Source organism: Coturnix japonica, chromosome Z (assembly GCF_001577835.2).
Source record: "Coturnix japonica isolate 7356 chromosome Z, Coturnix japonica 2.1, whole genome shotgun sequence".
Lineage (NCBI taxonomy): Eukaryota > Metazoa > Chordata > Aves > Galliformes > Phasianidae > Coturnix > Coturnix japonica.
The window spans coordinates 57,796,488-57,811,853 of NC_029547.1; the positions used below are offsets into that span (position 1 = coordinate 57,796,488).

At 45.5% G+C, this 15,366-nt stretch overlaps 1 protein-coding gene across 1 annotated transcript in view; it reads left to right on the forward strand.

Annotated features, from left to right (window-relative positions):
• Positions 1-386: 386 nt before the first annotated feature.
• The window catches only part of GRIN3A (glutamate ionotropic receptor NMDA type subunit 3A), a 59,788-nt gene continuing 44,808 nt past the window's right edge, over positions 387-15,366 (forward strand). The window contains exon 1 of the mRNA XM_015849825.2: positions 387-1,114. Coding sequence (XP_015705311.1) covers positions 404-1,114 — 711 coding nt within the window. The 5' untranslated portion in view covers positions 387-403. The remainder of the gene's footprint in view (positions 1,115-15,366) is intronic.

Genomic DNA, 15,366 nt, shown 5'->3' on the forward strand with positions numbered 1-15,366 from the left:
GCGGGGACTACAAGTCCCGGCTGCCCGGGGAGGAGCCGCTCGCCGTCCCTCCCGGTGGGAGCGCAGCGCAGCCCAGCGACCGCCCGCAGCCCCGCCGCCCGGCAACTTTTCTCGCTCTCTCCGGAGCCGGGCAGGGCAGCGCGCCGGGGGGCTGCGGAGCGGAGCCGGGCTGGGAGACGGCCGGGGGACGGCGTGGGGAGAGGCACCGCGCGGGGGAACCGCTGCGGAGGCGGCGTGGGGGCCGCCCCGGGGCCGTCCAGCTGCAGCCCGGGCTCCGCGAGGGGCGGGCCGGGGGCTGAGCCCCCCCCCCACACTCCCTCCGGCCCCGGGGCGGGGGCGCGGCGGCGGGGCCCCATGGGCGGCGGCGGGGGCGGCTCTGCGCCGGGTTCGCCCGCCGCGGCTGATGCCGCTGCCGGCCGCGTGCGGGGCGGCTGAAGCGGGGTGGGCCGGGGCCGGGGGTGGCGGCGGTCGGCGGCGGCGGCGGGCCATGTGTCGGCCAGGGGTGCGCGGGCTCCTGGGCCGGGCGTGCCTGCTGCTGCTGCCGCCCTGCGCCCTGGTGCTGGCGGCGGTGCCCGGCTCCGCGTCCCACCCGCAGCCCTGCCAGATCCTGCGGCGCATCGGGCACACCGTCAGGGTGGGGGCCACCCACCTGCAGCCCCGCGCCCCCGCCGCCGCTTGGAGCGGGGAGGCTGCGGGCGGCGGCCCCGAGGGGGAGGTTGCGGCGGGGGCCCGGGGTCGCCGGCCGGGGGGCGGCGGGGAGCGGCGGCCGGGGCCCGCTCCCTCGCCGCGGGACGCGCTACTGCTGGCCGTGGCGAATCTCAACGGCGTGGCCGGGCTGCTGCCCTACAACCTGTCCCTGGAGGTGGTGATGGCGATCGAGGCGGGGCTGGGCGACCTGCCCCTATTCCCCTTTTCTTCCCCCAGCGCCTCGTGGAGCAACGACCCCGTCTCCTTCCTGCAGAGCCTCTGCCACACCGTGGTGGTGCAGGGGGTCTCCGCCATCCTCGCCTTCCCGCAGAGCCGCGGGGAGATGCTGGAGCTGGACTTCGTCTCGGCGGCGCTGCGCATCCCCGTGGTCAGCATCGTGCTGGGAGAGTTCCCCCGGCGGAGCCCGGTAAGGAGATGGGGGGGAGGAGGGGGAGCGGCGCGGTGCCCGCATCCCGGGAGCCCTGCGGGAAGGAGCCGGGAGCGGGGAGCGGGGTACGGCGTGGGGAACGAGCGACGGATTCGGGACCACCCGTCCTGAGCTCTGTCCCCTTTCCAGCACCCTTTCCCTGTGGTGGCGGGGTACGAGCATCCTCTCTTAGCACGAGAGGCGATCAGAGCGAAGTTGCGAGCGCGGCGTGGTTTGCCGTGCGGAGTTGCGCGGCTGAGATGAGATAGCGGCTCCTGCGGTGCAGCCCGTGCAGTGTGAGAGGCGATCCTCTGGAGAAGCTTAACTTGGCTTTTGGAGAAGTTTCCCGTACCAAAAGAGGGTAGTTAGCCAAAGTGTGTGTGGGGAGGGGGAGAGATAGGGGCTACTCATGTCTTTATTTATTACTTTATATATTTATTACTGGTAAAAATGCTTTGCGGGGTTCGTGTGGGGTAGTATCTATCGACTGTTTACTCGGTGACAGTTTTCAGGGAAGTTATTTGCTCTTCCTTGGCTTTTCATTGAGCATTTCTGTTACTTGTAGTTCGTGCATCGCTGCTAGTTTGATTTGCGGGGTACTGAAACGCTTACCTAAAACAGTAGGAACTGCAGGCTGACTGTGTCTGCGTTTGGCTGTATAGCTGAAGTCACAGCATCAAAACTCAGTGCCTAACTGCCTGAGGCACAACTTAAGGCTGTGTCCCAGGAGTGCTGAATTTTCTGCCATGCGGAGGTGGCATCGTTGTGTTTTAAGCTCTGGGAAAAGGTGATGATGGTTCAGTATGTTGCAAACGCAGGTTCGGTGTCAAAAGTCATGTCCAGGTGAAGGAGTGGGAAGAAAACACACTTTATGTGGCCCACAACGAGGGAAGTTGTGATGAGATGGCAGAAGCTGCCATTTAAGTAGCCAGGAGGAGCAGTTGTTTTACGTAGGAGGCAGCTCAACTTTGCGGTCAGAATTCAATCAGAAAAAAAAAAGATTACCAACTAAATTTTCTTCGCAAAAACAAACAGAAATCCCAGCCCGGATCAATATATTCTGTATATTTTTTTTAATGTTAAGACTGTGATAGAAGAGTTAAGAAAAGAGCTAGTTTGTAATTGGAGGTGTGACCACTGTGTGCTGCTCTAAACTCTGCTGGTTTTCACTAGCTTGGCAAGGATGGTAGAGGGTTTCTCTACAGATTACGCCTAAACTCAAGGATGATCCATACCACTGAATCCCCCTGTTAGGATGTGCTTTGTGCCAATAGCACCCAAATGAGCTGAGTGTCACCATCCCACTTTGCAGTTACATTCACTGTTGTATCTGAGCTAGCAACCAAAGCTCCCTGAAGACCAGAGCTTGAACCATCTCCGTGTTAGAGTTATTTTCTGTTCCAAGCCAGATGGGGCTAAGTGCGTCTGAAGCTGCCTGAGGACGCAACATATGTTAAATGCATATCATGCAGGACAGCAGTCATTGTTCCTTTCACAGACTTCATGGTTCCTGCTTAACTTTCACACTCTTCTCAGGGGTGAGCCAACTGTTCTCATTGGATAAATCTGCCCAAATCAGGACTTTGTTCCTAAGCAGACGTTTAAATGTTGTTGTTGTCTGTGACGGTGAAACCAATGCCAGACTTTAAACCTGTGTTTAAGTGCTGAGGAGATTCTTTTTTTTTTTTTTTTTTTTTCATATCAGCTTAAAAAAAAATATAAATCATTCTTCAAGGCTTTGTGGATATTAAAAAAATCTCATCTATATTTAAAGGCCAGCCAGTAATACAAATCTATTCATCTCCAGAATTGGCTTGGAGAGCCTGCACATCCTTCTGAATACTTTCACTTAACAAACACCGTTCAGAAGCTAATTCAGGATGCCTCACTTCATGTGCTGCCCAGAACTGCAGGATTTCCAGCACCATCTCGGGCCTGGGAGGGCTGGAGTGGTTGTTATGATGGTTTATTGCCCCAGGCAGGGGTTTTGTCTGTCTCCATGCTGTTCTAGCACTGGTGTGGACTGAATATCTTTATGGCCTCCAGGCCTAAACGCCCCAAGGCCGCAAGCTGCGCTAGCTACAGGCAGCATTAGAGCAGACATCAGTGAGTGGTGCCGTGGTTACGTGAGATAGGCTATGCCACTAAATAGGCTGAGAAGCCAGATTTTTAGAGGGGGGATGTAATGAAAGGTGTTGAGGGCTGGGATCTCACTCTTCCCCAAGAGGTGGTTGGGCCCTGGAATGGATGATGAGCTGCTGGAACTCATGGGTTGTTTGGACACTGCCCTCAGACACTGGGGCTTGAATTTTGGGTGGTGCTGTGTGGAGTCAGGGCTTGGACTCTGTGATCCTTGTGGGTCAATTTCAGCTCTGGATATTCTGTGACTGTGTTTCTGGCGTGGAAGCCATCAGCCCTGAGAAGCCTCCTGTCCTGCTCTGCTGGGCAGGGCTGTCCTGTCCTCACTCCTGCACAGCGACATGCCCCAGGGCATGGCCTGCAGGCCCATGGCTTTCCAGCTGGAGTAGCAGCGAGCCTGCAGTGTGTTTGTCCTTGAAGAGCATTGCCTACTGCCTGTCATGTTGGGAATGTTGCAGACGTGCGAACAAATATGACATCTGCTAGGTGCTGTCCTAGCAGCCCATCCTCAGAATGACTTGGAGCTTATGTTAGGGTTGTTTTAGGGGAACAGCAAGGTCTAGTTTTTCAAGTTAGGCCACAATGGGAACAAGTAAATATAATACTTGTGCTGTCACTGAATATTAACAACCTTATTCCTTCATATGGAAGTTTATAAAGAGCAGATATCCACTGTAATTGAAAAGTACTTGGATTTTTTAGTAAGTCTTCCATAATGTGGAACAAAGCGATACCTGAAATGAAGAGAAAGACCAGGATCTGGTACTGAAATTCATTTTAATAGCACAGGCTGTTGCCTCCATCACATGTGATGGTGTGCTTCAAAAGTGTGTATGCAGTGGGTGCTTAGTGCTTTTGAATGCTGAGTCTGAGCATCTTTTGAATGCCTTTTCTTCATTAAAATCTCTTCTGAAGTTCAGAGAATGACAAAGCTAACAGCGTTCCCCCACAACAATTAACAATGACTTGGCAACAGCCATCACAGAGATACAGTGCTGAGGGCTGCGTGTGTCAGAACACACACACAGCTTCCAAAGATGCTCTGCAGAGTAAAATGTGACATATTTTTCTTTCACTTTGATTTGTATATGCTATTTAGTGACTAACGTAGACTGACAGTAAATCCAGACACTGTTGTGACCTGAAAGAAGCTGTTTACTTTTCTGAGTTTGCTGTCAGTCCTGTAAATTTTCACTCTCAGTAAGCAAAAGTAACAATTTATCACCGTCATTCAGCGAGCAGAAAACCACTGGATTCCTTTACTGCTAACACGAATGCAGATCACATTGAAGCTTTGACAGATCATTATTTTGGAAATAGCAGCTCACGAGCACTGATGTCACTGAGGCAGGACTTACCTTGTTAATTTTTTCATAACATATACTTTTTCTTTTCAATACTGCTAATGTCATTAACTATTTTCCCAGAGAGGAAACTGCAAACAGTACTAGAGAGCATGAACCACAAATAAATACAGTGATACCATTTGTAGTACAGAGCTGGGAGTTTGGAAAGGATAGCCTGCAATTTCTATTTTACAGGTGATAGTATCAGGAACACAAGGGAGATAATATTTGCAGCAGCTTTTGTCTGAACTTAAGAGCTAATGGACTGTTTTCAGGGGGCTTCAGATAAATCAGTAGACCTAATGTCTTTTAGCATTAGAAGGATTCTTTCCAGAGCAGCAAAACAGAACAAAATAAATCTGAATCATCTTGGTTCCTGCACGGCCAGTCCATACTTCATTTGGTTTCCTGAGTAACTGGAATTGCCAACACTTCTGATCACTGCTATGACTTCAGAAAGGGTAAAAAGAATACATAAATCATGTCAAGAGTTTTAGTTTAAACAGTGAGTTTCCTGACAAATTATCAACCTCATGCCGAGGATCTAAAAGCAAATGACCATTAGCATTTAACTTTAAAGGGATTAAGTTCTCTTTTGGAAAGAAAAGGGGCATGGGGGTGTGGAAGAGCTGTGTAGCTGATAGCACAGACACTTCTTTTCCTCCTTCAAGCCATAATTGCATCAGAAAGTTATTTCTGATGTTAAAAAAAAAAAAAAAATGGACTACAGATCTGCTATTAAGTGAGTCTTTTTACACTGACGCCTAATGTAGTACCTCCTGTAGTCAGCTCTCCTGGAGCCATTAATTCTTCTAAACACAAACTTAAGAGGTGTAATTCACATTTTGCTAGCAGTGTTGTTGTCGTCGTGCCATGAGAGAGATGGAGTGCACTTTTCCAAGTCTCACCCTTCAGCACTGTTTCCAACCCCTCTTCTTTAGAAGGAAGCCCCTCGGAAAGCCATCGAATTTGCCATCCTGCCACTGGGCTTCTGGAATTAAGAGATCTTGCAGCTTACAGTATTTTATTGTGATATGTGATAAATATACCTTGAGTTGCAAGAATGCATTTTCTTAGCTGTATTATTGCTTGTGGAGGAACAGTATTACGAGGTGAAGGAGTGTTTTTAAAAGTACTATTTCGGGACTTCATGCTCTTTGTAACCCTAGAAACTTATCTAGTATTCTTTACCACCTGAGTTGCTGTGAAATATTTCAGCAGGCTTCTCATATTCATCACCTGTGTTTCTTAAACATCTTTGGTGCGCAGCAGTGTTCTTGTTTTCTAGTATTTGTGGTTTGGTCAGCCACCAATCACAGTGTTATTCATAGTCCATACTTTATTGTACTTTTTTTTTTTTTTTTCCCCAAACAGTTGTTACTTAAGGAAATGTTGGCCATGCCTCAGTCTGAGTGCCTGCTTGTTTTCAAGTTAGGAGGGCTTAAGTAGAGCACACGGATCTAAGACATTGGAAACTGAGTAGTGCAGCGTTATTTGAAATGTGTGCACCAGAGATTCTCTGTTCAAGTAGCTTCAGCTCAACAGTGAGAAAACTGTCTCAATTACAGCAGAGGTTTATTACCCAGATTCAGAATGATCGCTGAGTCTATAATTATTTAGGGTATCTGACTTTGTGAATCTTTAGATAAAATTATATCAATGACTACTTTATTCTTGAAGTGCATCTACTTCTGTCATGTTTTATCAAATCGTGTAGTCAACTTCATAAGCTCCGTTGTGTTTTCAGTTACATCAATTCCATTTGAAAAGGGTGTAGAAGAGCTGCAACTGGGGAAGGAGGTGGGGGGGGAAATTATTCTCACAGTTGAATATTGCATTGGAAAGCACTTACTACTTAAACTAAGAGAAATATCTTTATTGGATTGATACAGAAACTAAAAAGCAAAGACACCTGCATTGTAGCCTCATGCGCATTTATCTCTGTCTCCTTCCTTGCTGTATTGGTCATACAGTACTAGATTTTGGAGGAAATAACTGAGGTGTCTATTAACAGGATTTCCTCATTCCCCATCGTGTATTATTGCTGTGATGCAGGAAACACTGAGTTAGTGTCAGATTCTGTTGCAGACTTGGTGTTTTCTTCTGTGTATTTGCTGTTACAGACATTCATAAAATGGTATCTTCCTAACTGAAGAGATCTTTTGCAGTACAGTGTACATACGTTGATAATGAGTGTCTGATTAAGTTAAGTGTTTAATTCTTACTGTACTTAATGACACCTGCTGACAGAAGAAATACCCATGTGGCATTCAATAAATAAAAATTAAATCTTGGCCAAGCAAATTTGCTGGTAGGTACTACATGAATACAAAATTTAGGCAGTAAGCAGAATATTGACAAAGAAAACATTATCTACAAATGTAAATTGGGGTGCTCAGTGTAACTTCCACAAGAATTTATTAACCACAAAAGCCTGAGCAACCCATATTTGCACTGGAATACATGGCTGACCTCAGTAAGCTGTTAATCAATTCAATGTTCACAATTAAATTCAAAGACAACTTATAAACATTTTCATCTAGGGTACATTTAATGAATTCTTTATTATTTAAACACATGAAATAATGCAAGCTCATGGCATTAGAACTCAAATCTGTTTTGGATTTAGCTACTTGTTTGAGCCATCAAATAAAAATGTTTAGCCTGTGTGTTATTTGAATATGAAAGAAATCCGGGTTTAGCAAGAAGCTGGGTATGGGCCGGCAGTGTGTGTTTGCAGCCTGGAAGGCAAACTGTGTTCTGGGCTGCATTAAAAAAGGGGTGGCCAGCAGGGAGAGGGAGGTGATTGCCCCCCTCTACTCAGCTCTTGTGATGCACCATCTGCAGTACTGCGTCCAGGCCTGGGGCACCCAGCACTAGAAAGATGCAGAGCTCTTGGAGTGGGTCCAGAAGAGGGACCACTAAGATGATCAGAGGGCTGGAGCACCTCTCCTGTGAGGAAAGGTTGAGGGAACTGGGCTTGTTTATCTTGGAGAAGGCTCTGGGGAGACCTCATTGAGGTCTTCCAGTACTTGAAGGGTGTTTGAACAGGAGGGGGAATTCCTGTTTACGAGGGTGGATGGTGATAGGACAAGGGGGAATGGCCTTAAACTAAAACAGGGGAGGTTTAGGTTTGAGATTATGAAGAAGTTTTTCATTCAGAGAGTGGTGACACACCGGAAGAGGTTGCCCAAGGAGGTTGTGGGTGTCCGAACTCTGGAGGCATTCAAGGCCAGGCTGGATGTGGCTCTGGGCAGCCTGGTCTGGTGGTTGGTGGCCCTGCATGTGGCGGGGGGGTTGAAACTGGATGATCATTGTGGTCCTCTTCAACCCAGGCCACTCTATGATTCTGTGATTCTAAGAAGACAGATAGAATTTATGTATTGCTGTTAATTCCTTATGGTGACGAACAGAAAACTGGAAAAGGCAGTTGCTTTTCTCATTCCAGGCTTGTCTTCTAAAGAAGAATCATGTTTCCATAGATCTGATCAAAGAGATTTTAAATAGGGTAAGGATTGTGTTTTCACTCGAACTGAAGAGCCCACCAAATCACACTGCAGTGCTTATAGCTGTGTATTGCAGAGCTTATACTGAATAGCTGGAAGAAGCCAGAGAAAAGAGAGGAAAACAAGAAAAGAGAAAACTAGAGACATAAATGCAAGTGACACAAGGGCAGATAAGGAGAAAATAAACTGAATCAGAGCTAGGAGAAAGTGCCCTTCTCTGTCTCTTATTTTCTCTGACTCCAGAAGCACAAAAACAGAATAATAGAGTTTTATATGAAATCACCGTACGAGGAGCCAGGGTCACCAAGCAGAGAGCCAGGAAGCTTGCCAGGGTTGAGTTGGCTGTGTTGCCTTGCTACCTGGGTAGGGACACTTGTCTCCAGCAAGTTATACTTCCCAAATTAGACCTGCAGATGTCTTGGGGAACTGCCAAGTCAACAGCATCTTCATGGGGGGTGCCAGGCATCTTGTGGTTCCAGCGTGTCCCTAACACCTGGGGATGGACCAGGACTGTACCAATACGTGCAACATGAGACCAGTAGGTATCCAAACAGGACTTAACTAATGAGTGGGAGCAAGTCCAAGCACAGCAGCTTTGGGATTGCATCATCTGGCTTCAGTAGCTGTTCTGTACATTTGATCTGGCCCGAAGTTCTGCCTGTTTTTGCCTGTATTCCATTGATTAGCCAAACTGGTCCTCACCACCATGGGGAGAGGATGTACAGCAGAAAGAGAAGTATTTAAGCTTGAGTAGGCAGCAGTGATGGATGATTCATTTATTAAGGGAGTCACACTTCAGCAAAGCCATTTGTGCAAGGGACTCCTCAGCAGCATGACTAACAAGTCTACAATCTGGCCCCAAGTGCTTCTCAGCTGTCACATCAAGCTCCAATCCTTACTTTTGGCAATTATTGACAAATACACAAGAACTACCAGGAGTGGGGAGGGACAGCACAAACAGCAGCAAGCTGTAGCTGGAGTCATGTGCAACCTGTTTGGAGTAGTGCTGGGACATGGCTTTAGCTGCATGTAGGCTTTCAGGACATAGCTCTGTTCAGCCTTGACATTCACTTTTCCATTCTGAACTTACTGTGTTGTTTCCCCACAGAGCAGTATGATACAGCATCTTGCAGCCCTGTGTTGTATATATAGCCTGTGCAAGGAGCGTGGCTGCTGCAAGAACTGGGGATAGTGAGTGAGGCAGCAGTGATGCTGAGTCTCTCTCCCTCTCTGGGCTGCACCAAGCTGCTTGCTTGGCTTCTGCATTGCCAGAAGGCTGACTGGAAGGTTTTTGCTTGGCACCTGATGGAAAAGATCTGCTTATCAGCGTGCTGGCTAATTAGCTTTTATCAAGAGTGCTGCAGTCACCTGAATCTGCCCAACTGCAGATGGGGAGGTGGAGATGAGGGGGGAAAGTGAGTGTGATCACAGGTGCATCCTCTGCTGCCAGTAACGTGCAGCAAATGGGTAAATTACTGCAATGTTTTGATTGCTGCTGTTGTATGGGAGAAGTCAAATGTCAGGAAATGCAGAAACTGGCATCATTTTCCTTTTCTTGCTACAGTATTTTTATGACTTTTTCTTCACCAGCTTTCATCTGTGATAGTAGCTTGCAAAGCCTATTTTACAATGTGGAAAGTATTTGAAATGCATTATAAAAATCTATGGATATGCTGCACAGGCATATTTTAAATTCTTAGTATTTCCCTAAAGGCGTACTATTCCAATTTCAGCTTTTTTAAGAATGTGAAGGAAATGATTGCCCATGCTGTTCATCAGACGTTTTACAAGGCTTAACTTAAGACAAGGTTAAAAGACAAGATAGATCTCGAAGCAAAAACTGAGATCTTGAAAATGAAGCCTTGCATTTGTTACAAGGAAAGAACTATTAGACCTAGCAATTAATAGCAGAAAAGAGCAGCTGTATTATGCACCGGGCTCTCTCAGTGATGTCACTGATAAAGCAGTTACATTACACTCGTTTTAATAGCATACTCATTCAAACCAGCTTAAAAAGAACTTTTTTTTTTTAACAGATGAAAAATCAGTATTATGAGTTCAGTTTGATAATTTTTCCGGTGCTATTTTGGATGAAAGCATAATTATTTATCACTTTCTCAGCTTGTAAGGCTCACTCACATATTTCAGTTAAACAGCTCTCGGTAGGGGAACAGTTTCTAAGAATTTACTGTACTTGACATAAGCATCAATACATGGGAAGAATAGATCTGAACATTTCCTGGAGCTGATAGCTGCCCTCTGTAGAGCATACTGAAGCTGTTTTAGCTGTAACTTACTTTTTGTAGCGCACTAATACTGTACAGTTAGTTTTGCTCCTACATTAGAAGGGCAACAGGGTGAAGCAGTTACTTGTCTGGGCTTCCTCAGCTTAAATTGCTTGTGATAGGCGCTGAAATGTAGAGCTCTGAGAGGATGAATGCATGCCCAGTAACTGCCTTGAGGGGAATAGAGGTAAGCAGTTGAAGCAAAACACATTGGAGCTTTTGGTTTCAGCTCTGGGACGTGAAAGCTTTTAATGTCGTTGCAGCATATTGTGCTGGCCAGATGGGAGTATCCAGGGGTTTAGTATGAGCACATAAAATCAAGCAAGGCTGCAAGAGAAGGTGCTGCTTCGCTGTTGTCTTTGCTTCCTCTTTTCCAGCTATACTGTTGACACCGGTGATGCAGAAATTAACACCCAGAAGATGTGCTCAGGACCCAGAAGATGTGCCCAAAGGAGTTTGGTGCCATCTGCAGCAGAGGTTGAAGTAGTTGAGGCTTGGTTTTCATGAGGCATGGGATGCGGAGCTGAGCAGCTCAGCCTGATCTGGTGCTCTTACACTGCTTGAGGCTGAAGGCAGGGAGAAATGTTGGGAGCAGCCTCCCCTTCCTGGCTGCCAGGCTTGCTCAGGATGTGAGCAGATGTGTGATCAGTGCAGCTGACAGGCTCTGTTCAGCCCTGTGCATTTCTCAAAGAGAAAAAAAAGAAAAAAGAATTATGATCAAACATGGCATCAGTGCTCATTTCCTGGGGAGTCTGGGGAAAATAAGACTGTTAATCAGCTCTTTAAAAGTTCATGTAAAAATGTATTGGTATGGAAACATGCTGGATAGACTGGTACAGCTAATGATACCCTGGTGGCCTCTGATGAGGTATCCCGCCTCCAACAGTCAACCCAGGGAATGCAAAATGATCATTATCCAGTCACCCTTATGATCATCCTTTTATACGCATGAATTACTTACTTAGTACAGGCTACTTACACACTTGTTAATGAAAACCAGCTTTTCCATTGTAAGACCTGTAAGATCTCTTCAGAGCATGTAATCCCTCTAAAAGTGTTTATTTCAGATTCATTACGCTGTGTTTTGTGTAATGTAGCCTTTTACTGCATAAATAGAATATCCTTCAGAGTAGAATACCTGTGGGAAAAGACTCCTTAATACCTAAACTTTCATTTTTTTTATTATTTTTTTTTCCTGAGAGAAAGATGAGCGAGTGATCTGTTTCAAATATTGCTGCCCAGAATCTCCAGGAATCCTCAAATTTCATTCAGCTGCACTGTTTTGTTCCTACTCTTCCATTTTCAATGCAGCTTTCTTCTTTCATCCTCTCTTAGCTTTGCCCACCGGTCTTTGTACTGAATACTGTATTACACTGTAGGATAATACAGATCCTAAATTAACAGTCTTGACTCCAGAAAAAGACCGCGAGGCTCTATTGTGATACAGATGATCAGCAACATAAATTGCTCATCACTCACTGTTCGTCACATTTTCTGAAGAGCACCAAAAATAAGACACTTATTTATAAATAGCTTAGCCTGCTAGTTTCCAGTGGAACTGAATTTCGTATCTTCCCACCATTTTGACAGTGCATATAAATATGTAACATGTAGTTATGTGAAAGTTAGCTGTTCCACGATGTCCTCTGTGGGCATTCACAACCCATCCGGGTTTGAAGCAAAGGAATAAATGGCAAAATGAGGCTTGTGGGATGCAGCATGTCACGTTATTAGCATAAGAAAGATGCCTTGCTTAGAGAATGGGAGCTTGTTGCCCAGATCGTGCTGTTCTTGTATTCCTCCCCAGAAGTGCACTTTAAAAGGAAAATGAATTAAAAACTCATAGCGAATAATACATCTGATAATTGCAGACATTTTCTGCATGAAAAACACCTGAGGTTTCAGGAACAAGGATGAACAATAAAGGCATTGGGTATAACTGCATCCTCCAGCCTTCCAAAAATTTATGTAAATGCTTCCTCTTACCTCACTGGCTTTCAGTAGGGACCAGTTTGAGATATGGTTTTAGTTGCTTGGCTAAGCCACATGGTATTTTTTTTCCCATCCAGTCCAATGAGCATGAGAACTGAGATATACTTGGAAACTGAAACTTGCAAATACTGAAAGTGTTAATTTCTGGTGTTCACTCTCTATGAAATTCTGTCCTGACGCAATTTGATTGCTCCAATGAAAGGAAACGTTGACTACAAGAAGAGCTGTGTGGGTATCTGTAGTTGTTTCTGTTGCATTTGCTATTATAAACAAAAGGAAACTAATACATTCAGACTTCCTGTTCTCTTAAGCATGATCTGGCTTTGCTGAGAATGAGGAATTGTCTAACAAGTCTGTGGCTTGCTACTGTGATATTTAAACTATATTCACAATTGATCTCAACATGGCTATCAACATTAACCTTTAATTTTACATGTATGTACCTTATTTTCACCAGAGATTGCCTTCACTTAAAGATGTGTAGAAAGCCATTCACTGAATAAAACCAAAGATACTAAAGACAATCCATCTTACTGTGGATCCTACATACTCTAGTGTTATAAAAGCAAATGCATGTCTTCCAAGGGGTACGCAAAATTATTGCCGATCTTATTAGTGAATAACAACCAACAGGATGGTTTATTATTGTCAGTTAGAGGGGAAGAAATAAGAATTCCATGTAGCCATTGAGCAGATGACTATAATCCAGCCTTCTCTAGCTGAAGCTTAGAGACTTGAAGGGAAGTGTGGTGGGGTAAGGTAGTGGACAGCCAAACATCTTTAGTTGGAAGTTTAACAGTCTGCAGCTATTCAAATCAGTGTTCCTAAGCACGTACTCAATCTCCAGTCAATTGAAGAATGGTGTCCAAATAAACACTGCTTACCTTGCCTTCATTTCAGGAAAGAACCAAAACAAGCCTTCCACAGAAGATGCTGCTCTATATGCTTCTCCCTGCCTTTTATCCTCGCAGCTGCCTGACTGTTTCACTCCTGTTTATTAATAATACATTGTGGTGTTCTGCGTGGTACCACTGAGGGCTTTAAGCATGGAATTTTGCAGAATATTTTAGATCCCTTGCTCAGATGGGGCAGTGCTGCTTTTGTATTGATGCAAAATACCGAAATTCAGAGCTTGTGTTATTTTCACCTTTAGCCCCATCCCAAATCACTGAAACATGTAGAACTATAATTTATCTTTTGAAAAACTGACCAAGACTTGCATTCAGGTGCTGGAGCCACATAAACAGAGAGAGAAAAGTGAAATAGGAAAAAAAAAAAAAAGGAACATGTTCCTGTTTCTCTGAGAAATATGCTGGTTTTGTGGTTTTAATTATAGGTTCCCTCCCCCTGAAGCAGCACTGTTTCCTGCAGCTTCGATCATATGTTTCTGTCAAACTCGTAGGAGCAGTGCTCTGTCATCCCTTCCCTTCAGGTTGTCTGGGGGAATTAGGTGCTTCTCTGCAGCGCTAGCAGTTGTTGAGGGAATTACGAAGGCTTGCTGAGCCAGAACCCACTGACGTGTATTCCTGATCCCTAAGCGTAGTTCACCACCAGGCTGCACAGTCGTTGTGCATTATCTGCATGCACACAGACAAACTTGAGCATCTTGCTGGGATTAGTGAGACACGACACTCTTGTATTTTATCACAACTGCTTACCCGTGTCAGAATTCCAGGGTGTGCTTCATTTTCACTGGTTCTTATCCTCTCTGTTAGGAGGATACAATCACCCACTCAAGGAGCAGAAATAGTGCATGACTAACTATGTCATGGAACAAATGATTAGCACTAAGTAGTTTGTGCTAGCTGTTTGCAAACAATCCACATGCCGACAATTATGCTGAAGCAATTTTGTGAATACCTAACTCAGTGCATTTTGCATAACTCAGGATGGGCTCCTGGATCGTTTAATCTGAAACTTTTGGTAAATTTGCTGGAGCCCTTCCTTCATTGGACATTGTGCTGGGAGCGTGGACCACAAAGCCATCCTTAGCGAGGGCTGTGGGAAGAGTGGTGCCTCTCCAATGTGTTGCAGCTGTGTGGGGTTTATATGTCATGGAGTGCCAGGGAGGGCAGCCACTTGCAGGCGGATCCACAGAAACAGCCAGTGTTTGTGGATTTGCAGTAATGCAAGCCAAGGTGTTGATTTGCCCCAGCTGTGCCCAGCCCACATGCAGAGATCCCAGTCTGACTGCTGTGCGTCAGAGCACTTGTTAGGTTCATTAGAGGGAGATGAGGGCCAGCTCGTCATCCACATGCTGACGTTACAGTTAGTGAGCTGACCTAATGAGCACCAGGTGCTGATGCAAGACTTTGTGGTGAGTAAGAAGGCATCTCGTGTGTTGGTACAGAGCTCAGTGCTGACAAGAACTTATCGGTTCCTTTGGTGCAGAGTATTTGAGAGTATTTTGTTTGACAGAAATGTGCAGCCCTCCTGGATCCTAAAGCACAGGGCTCTTAAATATAGATACCCACCATACTCGGGTAACTGGTAGTTTAAAGTGAGTGGAGTGTTAGTCGGTTGTCACAAGGGTGTGAAAGTGCAAAATGACCTCAAGGAGGAGATGTATTATTTTATAAGAGGGGGAATATTGAAGTAGTGGAGATTTAAAGGGGCTGCAGCAGAGGGTGAGTCAGTATCGAAAATGAGATTGGTAAAGCCTGTCACCTTGTTCCTATGCTACAAAACATTCTGCCCATCAATAATACCCAGCCTGTTGAATGAACAGTATTACTTTCGTAATTATATGTATATGCAATATATATATTTCATAATACTGACCTACATATATTGAACTTATCTATCACCACAGGCTTTGCTGGTCAGAGCATTATGCTGAATTACTGTTGTCCATTCACTGATGAGTTTCTTGTTAACAGAGAAAGGTCTAATATTTCTTTGACACCATACAGACTTCCTTTTTTTTTTTCCAACTCTTTGCAGTGCAGTAGCATTCATTTGGGTGTGTATGCTGAGGGGAGCTG